The sequence below is a fragment of the Microchirus variegatus genome (genome assembly GCF_963457635.1).
Source record: "Microchirus variegatus genome assembly, chromosome: 7".
NCBI lineage: Eukaryota > Metazoa > Chordata > Actinopteri > Pleuronectiformes > Soleidae > Microchirus > Microchirus variegatus.
Genome location: NC_139808.1, coordinates 11726033 through 11744713, shown reverse-complemented (window position 1 = coordinate 11744713; position 18681 = coordinate 11726033). Strand labels below are relative to the sequence as shown.

The 18681-nt window shown below is 40.3% G+C and overlaps 1 protein-coding gene across 1 annotated transcript in view; it reads left to right on the top strand.

Annotated features, from left to right (window-relative positions):
• Positions 1-1367: 1367 nt before the first annotated feature.
• Positions 1368-18681, top strand: part of rspo4 (R-spondin 4) — a gene marked incomplete at both ends in the record, with an annotated part of 34016 nt that continues 16702 nt past the window's right edge. The window contains 4 exons of the mRNA XM_083892666.1: positions 1368-1452; positions 11325-11513; positions 12902-13039; positions 17183-17377. Coding sequence (XP_083748792.1) covers positions 1368-1452; positions 11325-11513; positions 12902-13039; positions 17183-17377 — 607 coding nt within the window. The remainder of the gene's footprint in view (positions 1453-11324; positions 11514-12901; positions 13040-17182; positions 17378-18681) is intronic.

Below are 18681 nucleotides of genomic sequence, written 5' to 3'. Positions count from 1 at the left end.
TAAAAGGCTGCTGTTGATGTCGTGGAGAAAAGAAAATATTGAAAGTATCTTCATAAAAAAGCAGAGTTCTTTCACTTGTGCCACCCAAAAAAAAACCGTAGCACAGAAACCTGAGACGAGAGAATCAAAAAATGTTCAGAGCAACGTGAACATATGGTGCGCCCTTTTCGGTTTGTGGAGTGAAAACGAAATGAAATGAAGATGTTCTGTATTAAATCTAAACCTACATATTATATGATGTGACAACGTCAATGCAACTTTCCCCACACCAGTGAGATATAAATGACACGATCGCTTTGTTCATTTTTGTTTTAAAGAAATGTTAAATGATGTTCGTGTTTCTCAAGACAAAATGTCAACAATACTGTCCATAAATACTTTAATACTTTCATTTTCCCCATTTCTTAAAAATGAGTTAATGCAAAAAACATTTTTAAATATAAATAATGCCACCATATGTGTGTCGGATGGCTACATTTTGTAAAAGATAATTTATTTATTATAATAAATATTGTTATCATAATCATTCAATGTACTTTATCCTAACTGGCTGAACCGGAGCATTTATGATCATATGAGATTGAATACTACCATTATTTTACAGGCAACTCACAAAACTAATCAACTATAACAAGCGTAATAGGCGAGGATGAAAGTCATGCTCTTCCCCAGCTGCTTTTCTTCCTCCGTTGGTCAAATTAAGTTTGACGACTGCCCATATTTAATATCATTTCTACAGAAAACAAAGCAGTCCTGTTCAGGAAAACAAAAGTAAACAAGAGTAATAAAAAGAAGAGACCGAAACAACACCACCGAGTAGGAGGGGGCTAAAGATCAGGCTGGAAATATGGAACCACTTAGGCCCCGAGAGCCAATAAAGGGTTAAAGATGGCTACGGGATAAGTGGGGCTCGTTTATCGCAAATTTGACAGTGGTAGTTAAATGGTGAGTTTTCACTCCAAGCAACCAGTCTAGGGAAGTAGATGAGGCACTGCTCTCCACACCTCTGGTGTTTCTCACTCTGCTCTGCTCCGCTTTTTTGTTTTTTTTATGGTTCGCCTGTCTCTTCATCTCTGCCCTAAATCTTCTGTGTGAAACTGGACAAAAAGGAGAGGAGGATTTGTTTTTCGTCTGTCTCGCCTCTCTTCGCTCACCTTAACAGTCATCGTTTTCATCGCTGCTGTGGGCCTGCGAGATCACTTCATCCTCATCCATCGCCACAGCATTTAAACCCCTGCCGTTGCTCTTTTCCCCTCTCGCCTCCATTGCTCCATTGCTTTTGGAACTAAATCTTCTACCTGACCCCCCTGGAGTCCCTGCAGATGTCCACAGCCTGGCACTGAAGCGGGCGCTTGACAGCAGCCCAGATGCATTTGCGACTCTTTGCCTTTGTGATATCCTTGCTATGTGAGGTGATCAGGAGGGGGTCTGGAGTCATACAGAAGCAAAGTGGTGAGTATGCAGCATGGATTGCAAATTATATACATATATATATTTTATTATTATTGTAAATTCTCCTTTTTTCATATATTCCTTTTAGTTTAAAAGCTGAAACAGGACTGGATTCTGTACATAATACACAATGAAAACTTTCTTAAATTTCTCATACATAATATCAATATCGATATTACGGAGCTACCGTAAGGTTGCAGATTACCGGTTATCTGTTGGATTTTTCGATTAATTTTATATCTGATACAAAAAGTGGATAAAAGGCTTTCCTCACTGGACGTTCAGTGTTCGTTTTATTTGATCTGAATGCAGAATAACTTACAATAAATGAAGAGGCTCTACTTTAACAAGCAACAGACATTTTACGACATCAAGTGGCTGCTGCAGATGTTGAGACATTGTTATATTTTACATTTCATGACAGGGTTTCCCTTGGATCGCTCCAAATCCAGAAACAAAAAAAAATAAATACTTGAATGTTTCTTTGCAAATCACGGTGAGAGCGGCGCATCCATAAATCTTGAATCCATTTTGTTTCCCTCTGGTTTTTTTTGCAGTTTCTTCATGCAGCTCACAATTATCAGTGGCTGAAATGTCATGTCCTTGTTAAGCTCTGCACCAGACACTGCACAGAGGTGGGGAATTCTGCTCAGATTCAGATTGTGTGGCTAATGAATCTTTGTATCATCCTCCTTTAAAAAGTCCTGACCACATCCACGCAGGTATGAGGTGACCCTCCTGCTCGCGGGTGTCTGGCATTTCCTCAGGAATTTGGGAGTAATAGAGGGGTATCCGAGTCTCAATTGCGCTGTCATTTTGGCTTCCGACGTTTTCACCTCTGTGCCCACTCAGACGACCAGAGGTGAAGTGTTCAATAATGATTAGAGGGGCTGCTTGAAGCCATCAGGGTGTTCAAGATAATGTGCTGTGGCAGCAAGACTGCGTAGTTTCAAATTCAGGAGGTTTATAAGGTCAAAGAGGAAAATGAAATAGTAGAGCGACTGAAGAATTACACTGCAAAAAGGAGGATGTTGAATTAAAATAGCATTATAATGTTAATTCACCAAGGCATCTATTAAGAAAGTCTACATTAAAAACCCTTATATATGTGAGGTCGGACAAATGATAGGGAGTGGACAAAATAGACAAGTGTATTATTTTAAAAGATGTGTACAATTATTAAATTAATGTTGCCTAAAACTATACATAATGATTGCTGAGAAATGCTTTTAGACATTCGACACAGATGGATCCCAACTGCCTGAGGTTAGATGTCGTTTTTGGTTAAAATGCTGCTCGCTGGCATGACAGGTTGACCTGCTGTCAAAATTCATCACTTCACACCAAAGATATTTACGTTGCCTTATTCATCCTCTCGCTCTTCAACCCCCCACCACCACCATCCCCCTGTTTCCTCTCCTTCATTTACTACTGTGACACACGCACGCACACACACACACACACACTCCCTGACCCAAATGTCCCACCCTTTCACCCTCTGTCCCATCTGGACTTGGTTCATTTGGCTGTGAATTAACCACACACAGCTGAAAAGGCTTCAGAGCAGGAGAGCTGAACTGTCGAAGTTATTAACTCGTTATCATGTCCATTAGCGCTAGTTTGTGCTTTTAGAAGATTACGGCGGATAACGTTCGACACCTGTGACTGTTTTACTAACGAAATCAAAGGGAGCGACAAAAAAGGAAAACGTGTAAAAAAATGTTTTGCTAAAATGTCCCCTTGCTTGAGACAAATTTGAACACACATCTAAAATTCCAGTCACATTGTGCCAATTAATCAATAATCACAGGAATGATCAGTTATTTCAGAAACATGAATGCTGTCTTTTCACCTATGACTTTGCGTGCATTTGTAACCATCTCAAGTACGATTCAAACTTTTTATTGAGCTTTTGGGCATGTTTTCTGTTCAGCGCGTTATGCTGAACAGAAGAACATTGCTGGAAGAACATTTTATCGTCTAAAGCTGGGGTACGTGACATATCTTTGGAGTTACTGATCAATTATTAACCTTTCGGCATAATGTAAATTGTATGTCCGAGACTTCTGGAACCTCCTTGGCTCTGTTAGCATGCAGTCTCGGCGAAAAAATTTGGCCTATGATGACAAATAAGAGAACAGATTGTGCTGCGATCGACTGTTCTACTAAACAGCTGCACGCATCGGTGGTAAAGTCGCTACTCCAGCATTGGCCTACGATTGCTTAAGCTGCAAAACAACCTAAAAACAAAAGTGGGAAAATATAATTAAACACAATGTGCGTTGGTATCGACAAAGCATTTCAGAAACGGGGCGATTGCCTCGAGTCATCTGTCACATATTACGCGTGCATCTGTCTGTACTCATCTGTTGGGTTCAGCTCAGGACACAAGAGTCTCCATCCCAAAATGTTAGCATTTTCATCACCTGGAGATGACACTTAATCAGCTCAACAAGCTGCTGGCTATTATTCAAGTCGTCCTGTCCATCAATATGTGAAAAGGAAGGCTATTTATAATACTTTTAAGTTACTCCACCTCATTGCGTCTATTGAATGGATGAAACTTGTTAGTGATTCGGCTGAAAACAATCTGCTGATCAAGATTAATTACTGATTAACACAGTGGAGGAGTAGATGGCACCCAGAGAGCACACAAATCCCAGTTTTCCATTGTTTCAAATCAAAGAGGGTTTTGTGAATTGTATATTTTCTTCCTTGGGCCATGACCTACTGTACATCCCCAGCAAATGTAATCAAAATCCATCCTTAACTTTTTTACCAGACAAAACGCTGACAAAAACACGAAAAGAGTGCCTGTCATCATGAATCTAATGAGACAATAGCAAGACAGTGAAGAGAGACATATCAAAATAGTCAATTTATATCCCTATTATAACATGATCTTTTTGGGAGTTTTGTTTTATTGGCTCACACTGGGAAAATACGAGGAGACACAATGTCAGAAATTAACCAGGAACCAAGTCCTGCACAGTAAAAATAACACAAGTGCACAATTTAGTGATCCAGACATGAGCATGAGTATAGGTACCACACATCTGCTTTGTCACATCACCCCCCACCTGGCTCATTTTCTCTGGTCAATACATATATATTATGGTGCACTGTGGGTATTTTGGCTCCACCTACAGAGGTGGTGGCTGCTGTGTTTTAGTGGGAAAAAAACACACACACACTAAAACAGAATTCCTGTTAAAGACGGGTGTCAAATTGCAACCACTCCACCCAATCACACCCTTTTATTGGTCACGAGGCATCAGTGGATGGATTGATGGGTCGGAACGTGACGTGAATCAAGATGTAAAGCCAATGGTTAAGTTACCAAAATTGTAAAATGTGGTTTGCACCACAATCATAAAATCCCTAAATGAGGGAATATTATGTTCTGAAAGCAGAGTTTCCAACCATTCTCAAGAGTCCAGACACTTTGTAGAAGCAACGCCAAAGCACATGGAGTGAGATTTTTCGTCAGGATTGGAATTAATGCAATTTTTTGGGAGGACATTAATATGAGTTTTTTATTTATTATTTTTTTAATCTAATCTCATAACGATTCTCCATAGTTGGTGAGTCCAATAAACCATTAGAAAATATTTATTTTGTTGCCTCTGTACATTCATTGTAAACCAAAGTCCTTTACTTTTTTTTTACCTTCAACAAATTATCTAAATTCAGTTTTAGGGTGTAAGTCCAATTTACTTGCGAGCATGTTTTGTGGAAATCCCAACAGAGCTTGTTACACCTGGTGCTTGTTAAAAAAACCCAGTGCAATCTCATGCAGGGTCAGAGGTTACAGTTTTACGCTACCTAAACCTGCCGCTCCTCTTAAAGTCCCTTAAGCCTGCAGATCGATAGCACATGTGCAGAGAACTGTTTTTCAGACAATGGGTCAGGGCCTCAAAGTGAGGACCCAAAGCTCAGTGAAATGGGTCCCTGGGTTATTCTGAGGAAATCTGCCCCTTTTTTCTCTCTTCACTGAACTCTTCTTTACATAGTCTTCATCTTTTCTTCTCTATTCCTCCCTAACGATAACACACAGCTGAGCTGGGTTGTAAACATACCTTACGTATACGCAGGTTCAGAGGGCATCGCTAAATGCTGTCTAATACCCCAACGCAAAAACGCAGATTGACGGAAAATTTGTTTAAAATATGAAACAGCTGCTGTTTCAGAGTGATTCTTCTTCTTCTTCTCTCAGATAGAGGGAGAATTGTTTGATGTCAATTCTGGACGGACGACAGGTCTTAACCGAATTTGTGTCATCTGTGATAACATTTCTCAACCAAATTTGTCATAATTGGCCGAGAGGGACTCACCAAGTTCAAAAGGCTCCTCCAAAGGAGAGACATGGTTTGTTTTGGCACAGAATGTGGACGACAAATCCACACCATCTTCCATAATCCAAAGCTCACCTTGTGCGGTATACTGCACTTAATTATGGAATTTAAATAATGATGGATGACATGTCTCTATTCGAGTAAGCAAATCATACTAGATGTGTCTCTAGATCATCCACACCCAAACGTAAGAATGTCAGGGCCACCAAAGTGTTCAATTATTTATTATGTAGTTCCCCTTTTATTTACCCTGCATATATCACTGTAAATTTGCTATGTTCATTTTACTTGAAAAAAAAATAAATAGGAAACCCATTACCTTAAAATAGCTTAATGTAATCATCGGTAAGTTGTGTTTTCTTTATACCAACCTGTTGTGTTTAGTCAAGATTTAGTGGAATTTACTCTTAAATGGCAATATTACATAGTTAACTATTTTTTTTCCAACGTTTTTTTTCAAAACAACGTGCTATATAAATTATCTATAAATGCAAAGCAGCTTCTTTTTTTTTCTTCTTCTGAAAAGAAGAAGCTTTATGATGAAACTCAATATTAGGTTAAGTGGAATCACTGCTCTAGATCAGGGGTTCTTGGAATTTCAAAATTCCCAGTAAAACAAATCCAGAGATTCTCCTCCTCACACAGTATATGGGTCAGAAAAGACTGGCTAAAAAGAGACTGAGACAGAGAGAAAGAGAAAGAGAGAGAATCCACGCAGGTGATAAAATAGTTTAAAAGACATGGCCTTGGTGTTTCAGAGCAGAGAAAGTTGCTCAATTTTACACGATATGAAAGCTGATTTTTAAACAGTTGGCGCTTGCTTTAATCATAAAAAATTTGGCATGGTGGCAAGTAGCACATTTTCCAAGAAAATATGTTTTTGAACACTTTATTTGGACTTTATCATTAACATGAATGGATCTCCTGGTCCTCTCGGGAGGATACAGACACATTAGAGCTTACACTTAATTTAACAAAGCATAGCTTCTTTCTTTCTTTTTTTTTTAATCGTAGCCGCAATCATGTGAGAGTGTGCGCACCTGTCCCATCATCAACTTCTTTTTTTTTTTATTTAGCAACTAGCAAAGTTTGTCATATTTCTTCAGTTCTTTCTTCAAACCTTTGTCTCTCTATCTATCTTTTACGACAACAGTCTCTGTTGTCGGCTCGTTATAGTCATTTTTAATGATTCTTTATGATTTATTTGTGCTCAACTTTGACAGGGATATTTTATTACAAGTGTGGAGAAACACAGCATGCTTTCTGACTGTTTTCTCTTTCTCTCTCGGCTGCCGATGCACGATCAGATCTCAAGTGCGGCCCGGCCGCATTTTTCTGCCAGAACCCGACTGAGCTGGAGAAATTATTGACCGAACCAGACATGTGTGTTGTATTTTTTGTTCCAAGCCCGATCCAAACCTGAGTAAGCGAAGACATACTATGACGGTCTCGATGGCTGTGGATTTTATTTATGATTTACAGCAAAGGACAAAAGTAATCGATCACACAAGTCACACACATTAAGGGTTTTCAGCAGCACTTATATTATAAGTATAAAATAATATAGACTCACCATGAATCAGTTCTTCTCAATTAACATTTGCAATAAACCAATTTAATAAACTTGAGTTCAGATTAGTTCATTTCGATTTCACTAAATGAACTTGAAAACACCATCACAACTGACATGACTGAACCTGACCTGAGTCTGGCAATCATTTTGGGATTTTTGGGAATACATACTCTGATCAAACCAGTTGTTTAAAGCTGGGGACACACTACACAGCTTCTTTTGAAAAGACTTACGCAGTAACCGACAGATTTTTTCATGAGAACTGAAAGACTGAGGATTTAAGGACTGTGTCTGATGAGGGATCACAGACTTCATGATCTGTCAAACCAACTGAAGCCAACTGAACGCATCAAACGCTCGCGGCATTGACCATATCTATATGAGCGACAGTTTTACTGAGTAAATAAACATTGTTGTTTTGATATTCTTGCTACTTCCTGTCGCATTTGTCTTTTGACGCTATTTCCTTTGTCCCATCGGCTCTTTTTCATTGACAGTTGGCAACGTGTTTGCAGTTGGGTCTGTAATCAGTACGCACAATTCGATTGTGTCCAAAGTGGGCTTAAAAAATTCATACGTGTTTGCCCAACTGTGAATTGTGGGTAAAATAAAGGAACAATCTTGTAGCGCGTCTCTAGCTTCAGTTTTGTGTTTGGTTCTGACACATTGCTTTGTGGTTTTTATTTGATATCCATGTAAGAGGCAAACTCACAGCTGCTTACATTATAGTATCTGCTGGCCCTGGCACATTTTCTTTCAGCTCATGGAGCTGCTGTGAGATCATCAGAAGATCCACCTTATTGACCTCCGCCAGGAGCAAAATGTTTTCGTCAGAGTCTGTCTGTCTGTCTGTTTTGGCCGTGATCCGTACACGCTGCGCGCCGGCAAGGTGTATTTTGTAGGCACTGAGTTGCCTTGGCGGTGGTCTGCGCTCTCCGAGTGATTTTCTTGATTCTTGTTGGTTTTCAGCTGCGGTACTATTTTTGAAGTGCCTTGAGAAAATGTCAGTTGCGATTTGCCACTTTGCAAATAAAATTCAAATCAAATCAAATAAAATTTTATTAGATTGGGCAGATGTTTAGCACAAATGTCCAAAAATAAAAGTCTTTTGAAGTTTTGATTTTTCTAAGCACTAACTCATGACAACACAGACTCTGTCTCTCACAAACTCACTCAGTCACAGCCCGACGGCAGATCTCATCAGTTGTGCATTCAGATAAATTCAATCATTCAGTCTTTGTGTGTGTGTTGTATTTTATTAGGAATTTTTTTCTCCACAATAATTTAGAAAGCCTCAGAAATCATCCAGACCCGATTGATGGCACCTGATCATCGCTGTTCTTGATTATGCGAGTTCAAATTTTTCTTGAGAAACCTCATGTGCACAATTAGATACAGTTCACGCAGTGCAAAGATTATCCACCAGGGCACTAGACTGCTTTTAACGTCAGTCTGTGCATCCCACACAAGAGGAGTCATGTGATCAGGAGTATCTGAGTTCACACCCCATGAGTGGCAACGACGGGGGTGATGGCAATGAACGACTTGATATGACATAGTATCTACTTTTGAATCTAAAGATGGTGCATGTTCATTTGGGGGTACACCATAACAGCGGCAGTAATCAACGCATGTATCCTCTCTACAGTGGACTTGAGACCATAATAAGACTAAAATCCAAGCAGAAACCCATGGCCCCTTAAAGGTCCCATGTTATGCAAAATCAACTTTGGTGAGGGCAACTGTATCCGAAAACCGGAGGTCCACGAAGTCCGCGAAAAGTTCTATTCTTGGCTCCACAGTGCAGCACAGAGTCCTACACAAACTTCTAGCCTCAGAGGATTTATCTGTCTAGTGGATATGGAATTTGTCTACTAGAGCCTGCAAATGATTACTTTTCCTCAATGCCCCAAAAGCCTCTGTGGCTGATGTCATTTCCTGTCCCTTAAGTTTATTTTGTTTATGTTTTTTTTAAAGTGGACCTAAAGAGATACAACTAAACAGAGCATTCTGAACAGGGCTGTCTTGGCAGGGTGATTGAACTGCTATGGTGCTTCATCCTTATGGAATTTTAAACAAAGCATGTCACAGACATGTTCATTAGGACACCAGGGAACTAGGTTAACTTGGAGAAATAGGGTATAATATGACTCCTTTAAGGGTATCAGGCCTCTACTTGCACTTCTCGCATGCAAGCGTGGCAAACCACTATCCTCTACAGAGGCAGCAGCAACACCTCCCCACCGAAGGTCAATCAGTGTCCCGATAAATGCAAGCACTGCACATGCAATCGCTACTCCCATGTCTGCTGTCGGAAATCTTATGTCCATTTGTGCCTTAACAACGACAAACTATGCAAAATAAAGAAAAAGGTTATGAAACAAACAGCGACCCCACAAATTACGTTCCAGTCCGCAGGTCCAGTTGGTGAGTTTCCCATTGACACCTTTAGTAGCTTTAATGTAGCTGATACAGAACATAGAACATTTTGTTTTCTAAGTTTAAAATAACTTGAGGAATAAGGAGATAAAAATTATGCAGCAACCAGTGCTGTTCATTTTGAAACTGTTAATAATCTCTGTGAAGGCTTAAAATTATGTTGGTTTTTTTTGAATGGTGAAAAAAGTAAACGCATAAAAATAAATGGCTGGCAATTGTGTGAAGGTTCAGGCTTTACGGAGTTAATCCATAAATCCCCCAGTCTCTCTGTCCTCAAATGCACGTCTGTATGTCAGTTTCATCATCTTTCTTTACATCAGTCATGGTTGCTTGAAGGAATAAACATATGAGTACATATTGCAAACAAGCTATGGAGCTGGAATTCAGCGAATATATTTCATTTTTACAGAAGTAAGTTACATAAGATGTGACCTTTAATGACTTCCACTGGTGATGTGATTTAATCAGTCAGAATGTCTGCAGTCGGCCACAGGTGCTTTAAGAGGATCAGACTCGGTGATCATTCAGACTCACGCATACACATCTTTACCTCCGGAGCAGATTTAGTCCATCTTTCCATTCCTCTTATCTTCACCCTACCCAATTTTCCACTCCACCTTGCCCGTGTATTTTTTCCATACCCCTCCTTATCCCCCATTCCCATTCCAACTTTGTCTGTTGAGTCTCGTGTGTCGCTGGGAGCAGACATCTCAACTCACCTTTAATAATAATAAGAGGACTTACTTAGGCTTAGATGAAATCCTGACTCTCATGCTACCAAGTGAAATCTGTCTTCAGACCTCTGCAATAACCTTGTCAAAAGTGAACGCACATCAAGTGAAGTTAGAGGAACAGAAGTTAATAAAATGTTAGTTTTTTTACTCAGTGTGTCGAGTGAGATACTAGATTGTAAATCCTCAAATAGCAGAACACATAGACTGCAAGGATCAGATCACCACACATCATGTTGTCCAGTAATCATTAATCAGGTATTTATTGAAGAACGGATACAAAAATCATTATGTTAAAGGCAAAAATATGTATTTTTTTACTTGCATTTCTGCGACGTATGCTGCTAAGCAGAATGCTGTACTTCTATTTGTGGCATGGACCCAGAAGCAGAAGTTCCATAGTGCCAATGCAGGCGATGCAGAACTGCTTAGGATTTGACACAGGTGCCATTCCCCCTGTGTTGACGTACTGTCAAAATAATCTTGGAAATATTATTTGAAAGTTGAAATCCTACACTGCATCACTTTAAATGCTTGAGGAAACACTGGGGCTTTGTCTAAACGTCTTCCCGTCTACAGCATTTACACATATTTAGGAGCTCAGCGCTGGATTTTTCATGGAGTGCAGAATTTCTCATGGTACTAGGAGGATTTGTGATGTCTCCTTCCTGTCCACACCCCATAACCCCATTATATTTCTGTCTGCCTCTGTCTCTTCCCCTTTTTCTTTGAACCTATCTTCTGTCCTAATCCAGTGTGTGTTGTGTTGTGTAGCTCACAGAGAGATGTTAGTGGACTGCCGGAGCTGTCTGGAGTGTTCCCGTGACAACGGCTGTGTGCGCTGCCCTGAGCGGCTCTTCCTGTTCTTGCAGAGGGATGGGATGTCCCACCATGGAACTTGTCTCCATGCTTGTCCCGCTGGACACTATGGACAGAGAGGGAAGGACATCAACCGCTGCATGAGTATGCTTCTGACTGACATCACGTCTCACTGCATTCACACACAGAGTAAAAATTGGGTCTCAAAGTGTATATTTTTTTCTTGGATGAAAACAGTAACCATAACTACTGGTGGTTCACATAATATTTAGATACCCCAGTTGCATAATTCATTAAAGAGTCAAAGAAAGGGTTCTCTGGCTCAAAATGGTTCTTTCTGGAACCATTGTACTATTGAAGTACACTTTTGGAACCCTTATTTCTAAGAGCGTAGGAGGAAATAACAGGGTTTTCCTGTTTCCTAACATCACTGGTGGCATGAATGAACAGAATAGAATCATGAGAAAGTCCAGCGGATGAGGAACCCTAACCCTAAATGAGGAAATACTGTATGAAACTCAAGTGAACTTAAAACACACACACACACACACTGTTACCATAATAATTGTAATGCAGTCACGTTTGTCATGTAGTATTAGCATGTGGGGTAACCCTGCTTTCAAAGCCACAGGCCGTCTGTATCATCTGTGATTGATTCCCAACCTGAAGCTTCAAACACATGTTAAACACAGAATATCCATTAATTTGTTCAAGGCTGACACCCACAGACATAAAAGCCAGAGCTGCGACCATTGGAACTGGACTTGTGAGCTTTTACAACAGAGGACGAATTGCTGTACAAATGGCTTGAAAGCGGCACCGACACCAAAAGATTTCTCAGAAAACTTAACCGTAATATCAGGAACGTATTACAAGAGGAAATAAAGTCGGTTAGGAAACCTCTAAAGACAATTTAAACAATCCCTGTCTCACAATCCCAGTATTAAATAATGAACTTCAATGGGAAACGCCATTTTTGAAAACATCCCCATAAATATTACAACTTGTGAATGGAGCGTTCGTGAATATGAAAATGGACACATCCTGTTGGTTCACATGTCACTATTTGAAGTTTACTTGTTTTTGCGAAATTTCCAGAAGTCCTCATATGGTATAAAAAAGCAAGGTCATTTGTCATAACTGACTGATTAGCAATTTCTCATTCCTTCTGTAAGTTCACGCCAACAAACTGACGTTTCCTTTGATGTGTGCACTCTTTCCGCAGCTCTAAAATGATATTAACTTGGAAACAGACATTCTGAAGCTACACTCGGGTATCCTTTTCACATGAGAAAATAGAAATATCCCACATCACATTTTGAAGACATTCCACACATGCCCTCTGTTTTCAATCTGTGGGGTTTTGCCGCCTTTTCCACTCACCTGCTTTTCACCTTCAAGAGCAAAGTGAAGGGTGACAAAGCAAACAGGAGACTTAAGTTTTCCCCGATTTCACTTTAGACAGATTTATGACGAGCATATGTTTTGTATTTGTTTATTGACCAGATGTATGATGGTCTTTCTCCTCTTAGAGTGCCGCTCTTTGGACTGTGAGCACTGTTTCAGCCGGGACTTCTGCACCAAGTGTAAGTCTGGCTTCCAGCTGTACAAAGGCAAGTGTATGACGAGCTGTCCAAAGGGAACATTCGCTCACCACAAGGACTGCTTAGGTAAGTGACAAACGTATCAATGCTTATGATTGTCTTGTGATTGTCTTGAGGTTGTCTTGTGATTTTTGGGATTGAAATCATTAAAATATTGATATAGTCATGCTAAAACAATACGTGTCTGACTTCCCAAATAATACTGCATACCACTGCGCAGTCAAATCTTCAAACAGAGGCAATAGTCATGCTTTGACTTTCGCTATGTGGAATGGTTCAGTACAGTATGTTTTTGTCTTTCCATTAAGAATAGTATTAAAATAACTGTGCCCAACCATTATGGTACCCTTCACTTGGGGTACCAGAGTAACGGCCTGACTCGGGTCCAACTACCTGCCAATTTGAAAGATGTGTTTGTGTTTAAACTTAAACCAAATTCAAACGTCAACACTTGAACACAGCTATTCGCTCTGCGGTCACCCTCCCCGCTCCATGTCACTCACATAACCGTTACTCAGAATCACAGACCACAAACAACAAGAACAACAAAAATAAAAAACATTAGAGATGGCGAACTGAAGATACTGGAGAGCAAGTGGGAAAAGGCAAATTACTGGAGAAATATGTTGCTGCTATGCAATATGCAGCTGCTGTAGCTGTATCGCACCCACTTCGTAAACAAAATAATCAATTTAACAACCCAAAAACTGCTTTAAACTATTTCCATAAATAAACTGGACCTATGAAATTGAAATTAAAAGTGCTCAGATAAGGTTGGACACCAAAAGCGGCACCTGTGCATCAAGTCTCAGCCATTAAGTTAAATAAATTCATAGAGTATTTGACTTAACCCATTAAACAAAAATATAATGAATATAGCATCAAGTCACACTGAAGCCTGACTGCGACATTAACAGCTTACGTGTTGTTATGATTTGGGTTTGGGCCTGAAAATTCTGAAGACCTGAGGTTGGACTGGGCTTGGGCTCCGCCACTAGGAGGTGGAGGTGGCAGAGCTGAAGATGCTTTGTTGGAAGTGACCAGGATGGAAACGATTAGAAATAAGCATGTGTTTTATACGAGTTTGGTTTTCGTGCAGAGGAGGGACAGTGAATTAATTGGATAAAGGATGTTGAAGATGGATGGCCTGGTCGGAGGATAGGAGGAAGACCACAGAGAAGGTTCATGGATGTTATTACATTACATGTCATTTAGCAGATGCTTTTATCCAAAGCGACTTACAATTGAGTACAACCAGCCAGGGGTGGAGTTGAACTTTTGACCATGACGACTCCTGCACATGGGAGTACCGGTCTTAACCGCTGAGCTACTCCACACCCCGTGTTGTGTTATAAGGGAGGACATGAGGACAGTTGGTGAAACAGAAGAGGAAAGAGTTAGGGGCAAGATGAAGGCTCTCATGTGCTCTGATGCACCACAATGGAGCACATTTACACTAGCCAGAGGGTGCATGGCTGAGTCACTGCCAACATCATGTTCTATCGATGCTCTTGAATGTTTTTCATATCAACATTAATGCAAAGAGACCCTACGCCTCGAGTCCACCTGCGGTAAATTCGACTGAGGATGCACATGTCATAATAAAGTCTCACAGTTGATCGTGCAGATCAGAACAAAGACAGCAAAAGTCATAAGGTTGAAGGACAGGATTGAATTGAGGCACAGATCTGTTGAGGTTTGGAATTTGAAGAACACAAGGCTGAACAATCATGGAGTGGTATCTGAGATGACAAAGAATCTGATGATCACTCCAGAGATTCTGAGTGGCAGTGGGAGAAACCTTCAGAAGGTACCATAACAAAGGGTCTGAACACTGATTTCACTGTAATTTCTTCCTTATTTGTATTGCACTTTTGTACTTTTGATGACCACTCAAAGCTGCTTTACACCAAAATATCGCTATTAACCCATTCACACCCACATTCATACAGCGTTTTGCTGTCATACCCATTCTCACGCTGCCCACCCAAGGCATGAAGAGCCAGGAATCAAATCCACAACCAGCTCCATTCACACACCTAGAGTAAGCTGATGATGTGATTGTAGTTCAAGAGTATAGGGAATACATTTAGTGACATCACATGATGCGGTGACTTGGTCTATACAGAAAGGAGAAGGGAAGAACATCGATATCAGCACACGGACACTGAGAGTAATTATGTACACAATTACTTTCCATTTACCTCAAGACTCAAGACACATGACAGTGTTGTGACCTGTATCCTATTTTATTTGCTGTTTCAAGTTACTGTCTCTCAAGAAGTGGGTGACCTTGAAGCACACTGACCCCAGGCATCTATAAAATGAAAGTCCTTTCAGCAATATCTGCTACAGTGAAGAAAATCTGAGCGCTTTAATGAACAGCAGACCTGTTCCTGCAAATGCCTGTCCTTTTATCTGCCTCTCTGGCTCCATCTCTTCCATGTTTCATGTGTGCATGGTTGAGTATTTCGTTGGTTGTGTTTTTTTTTGTCTTACATCAAGCCACTTTTCTTAAATAAATGCATTTTGATAAAACACACCTGTTTGGGGAAACTACACTTTGTAAATACTTGAAGAAACGATCTAGAATTAGTTCAGTAACTATAATTATACTTTCAAGTCGATCAAATTCAGGACTTGACATCAAAGTTCTCGAGGTTTGTATCACATTAAATACTGCTTTTGGTCGTGATATGTCAGCGCTCCAAAGTTTTGTCTTGAAATACTTAACATTTTTCTTCCTATTTCTGTGTTTCTGCTCCATTTCTTCCTCTCATCATTTATTTTTTCACGTAGCTACTTTCCAGTAGGGAGCCAAACACATGATTCCTCTTAAAAGACTTCAGACAATTTTTCAGGATTTGTCTTCATATCTCTTTGCGAATCATGCCTCCCTTCTAAGTAAGTGAGATATATTGTCAAGTTCAGTAATTACTCAGTGCTCTTCAGAGCTGCAGATTCCCTCCCTCTGCTGCCCGCCTGCACATTCTCCGACTATACGGTTAGTCCTTGCAATAACGACCATGTGTGGGTACTTTTCTGAAGAATTGCTGCCACTGACAATAACAATTACTACGAGTCGAGAAATGATTGTCCAGTCATGACTGAGGCTGCTGGTTGTTTTCCACTATGGAAATTCTTGTGGCATCTGATTTTGCGGGGCGACATCATTCATCAGCATCCAAGCCACTGCGAATGAAATTAATTCTTCAGGCGACATTCATATTATAACCTGACAAAGAGGTTTCCAGAGGTCTGACAAAAACATTTGTCTCAATGTGTTTGTACCACTCTTGCGTTTGTCTAATTAGTTAGTTTGCTGCGTGGAATGAAGCACTAGAGGATTTTCAAATCTGTCTTGATTTCAGAACAACACGGGAGACCAAACACAACAAACTTTGTCAACGATTATCAATGTTTCAATCCTGGGAAAGCACAGACCAGACGATCCAGTCAAAAACGCAGGAGCACACACTTGGCGTCTAATCAAACGAGTTTAGCGAAGGGAATTCCAGGGATTTGGGATCTCTCACAGAAACTTTGAGAATATAAACAGACATGGAGGCGGACTGTCGACGGCATCGGTTAATAGCTGTTGTGTGTGTGTGTGTGTGTGTGTGTGTGTGTGTGTGTGTGTGTGTGTGTGTGTGTGTGTGTGTGTGTGTGTGTGTGTGTGTGTGTGTGTGCGCGATGTTTTGTGCTGAGAAATGCAAAAATACTGTGGATAAAGTTATGAAGTCTGAGAAGATGGGATCAACTTGGCTTGTACAAGTTACGGTTCTAAATAAAAGTAGGCAACATCCGTTTCCTGGTCAACGCGCTCTCATTGGTTATCGCGGGGGTTTATTGTGCAGTCGCTTGAAATCACGAAGACAGTGATACATCCGATGACATTAAAATCTCATCTGTTAACCCCTCACACTACAGGACAATCAGCCTAAAATCGGAAGGTACCCATGATTGTCGGAAGGGCCAGCTAGAGACCGAAATCTTGGCAATTATCCTCTAGTGTGGGGCAGGCTTTAGCTAAGCCATTACTTTCAATTACAAAGATTGCTGGCATTCAAAAATCAAGAAAGAACAGTCAGGAGCATTTATATTTAAACATTGTCACATGTGATACTGATTCAACACTTTTCAGGATCTGGTATTGTGATAAAGAACTTAAAAAAGCCTGATTTAATTTTGATATGTGCCCTCTTTCAGAGAACTGCCTCTTTGCTTCGTTGGGAGAGTGGAGCGAGTGGAGCGTTTGCGTCCATAATGGCGTCACTTGTGGCTTCAGATGGGGCATGCAGACCAGAACCAGGAATAGCAGGACGCCAGAAGAGAAAACAGCATGGCTTTGTCCATCACAAAATGAGACCCAGAGGTGCAGAATGAAGAAAAAGTGTCCCACAGGTGAGGAGAGACGAAAGGTACACTTAGTGGATGCAGTTTGTTTGACTTTAAGCAGCATAACTCAAAAAATTAAAGGAGTTGGATTAAATTTAAACGCAATCTTAGTGCTTTCACTAGTTGATAACCTTAGCTGAAACTGCTCATTTCTAAGAAGCATAGTCTGATACAACTGAGCATTTAACGGGCTTATTGTGCTGGACTGCAAACATCTGTGGATTCCCTGCATTGTTTGTCCTTATGTTAAATTCTGTGCCGACACACTTGTGCAATTTATAATGCCAAGTAGGAGAGATAAATGCCAACATATGCTACTTCTAATTAACAGTTTGGCTGATGAAAACAGTTTCCATCTTCTGGAAAACAATAACATGGTGATGTCAGAATTTTGTTCCGATTGTAAAATGTCACACTGCAGGGTCCACAGTGTACATCCAAGATGTGAAGAGATTTCAAGTCGACAAAGCAGTACTTCATTGAATTTGTGCGCCTACAATACACCGTGTATTGTGTGTCACAGACTGGTCATCTTAGATGACCAATCTCTTATTCTGCATGTGAATATACTCAATCTTTACTCGTACTCAAAGATTTGAGGGTTTTGAATTCGACCTGTCACATTTGAGCAGACTTTGGTTGTCAGCAGGTAAACAATGGAACACATTTGTTCTAATGTGAATAGTACAAATTCCTACTTGTGAAAAAAAAAAATCCAGTCCTTCATGTTTCCCCTCATCTCCAACATAAAGGGGACATATTATGCAAAATCAACTTTTTAATCATTTAAATCCTTATATCTGGGACTCTGGAGGCCCTGTCATTCTGCAACGTGTGAAAAAAGATGACTCACTCATGTTTTTGTGGTCCTCCCCAGTCTAAGTACAGGAGATAAAACACGCCATGTTGAGTTCCACGCTCATTGGAACGTCATAATGTGCAAAATTTTACGGTATCCGAAAAACCGGAAGCCCATGAAGTCCGAGAAAAGTTTTATTCTTGGCACGGCAGTGCAGCACAGAGTCCTACACAAACCTCCAGCCTCAGAGGATTTATCTGTCCAGTGGATACATGTTATATATGACAGAAATGTGCCTGCTAGATCCTGCAAATGATCACTTCCAAATGCTAACTGCTGTAAGCTCCCAGTAGCCTCTGTGGCTGATGGCATGTCCTGTTCCTTAAGTTACGTTTTATTTATTTATTTATTTTTACTATTACTAAACAGAGTGTTCTGAATAGGGCTGTTTTGAGAGGGTGATTGAACTGTTGTGGTGCTTCATCCTGGTATTTTGACCAAAGCAAGTCAC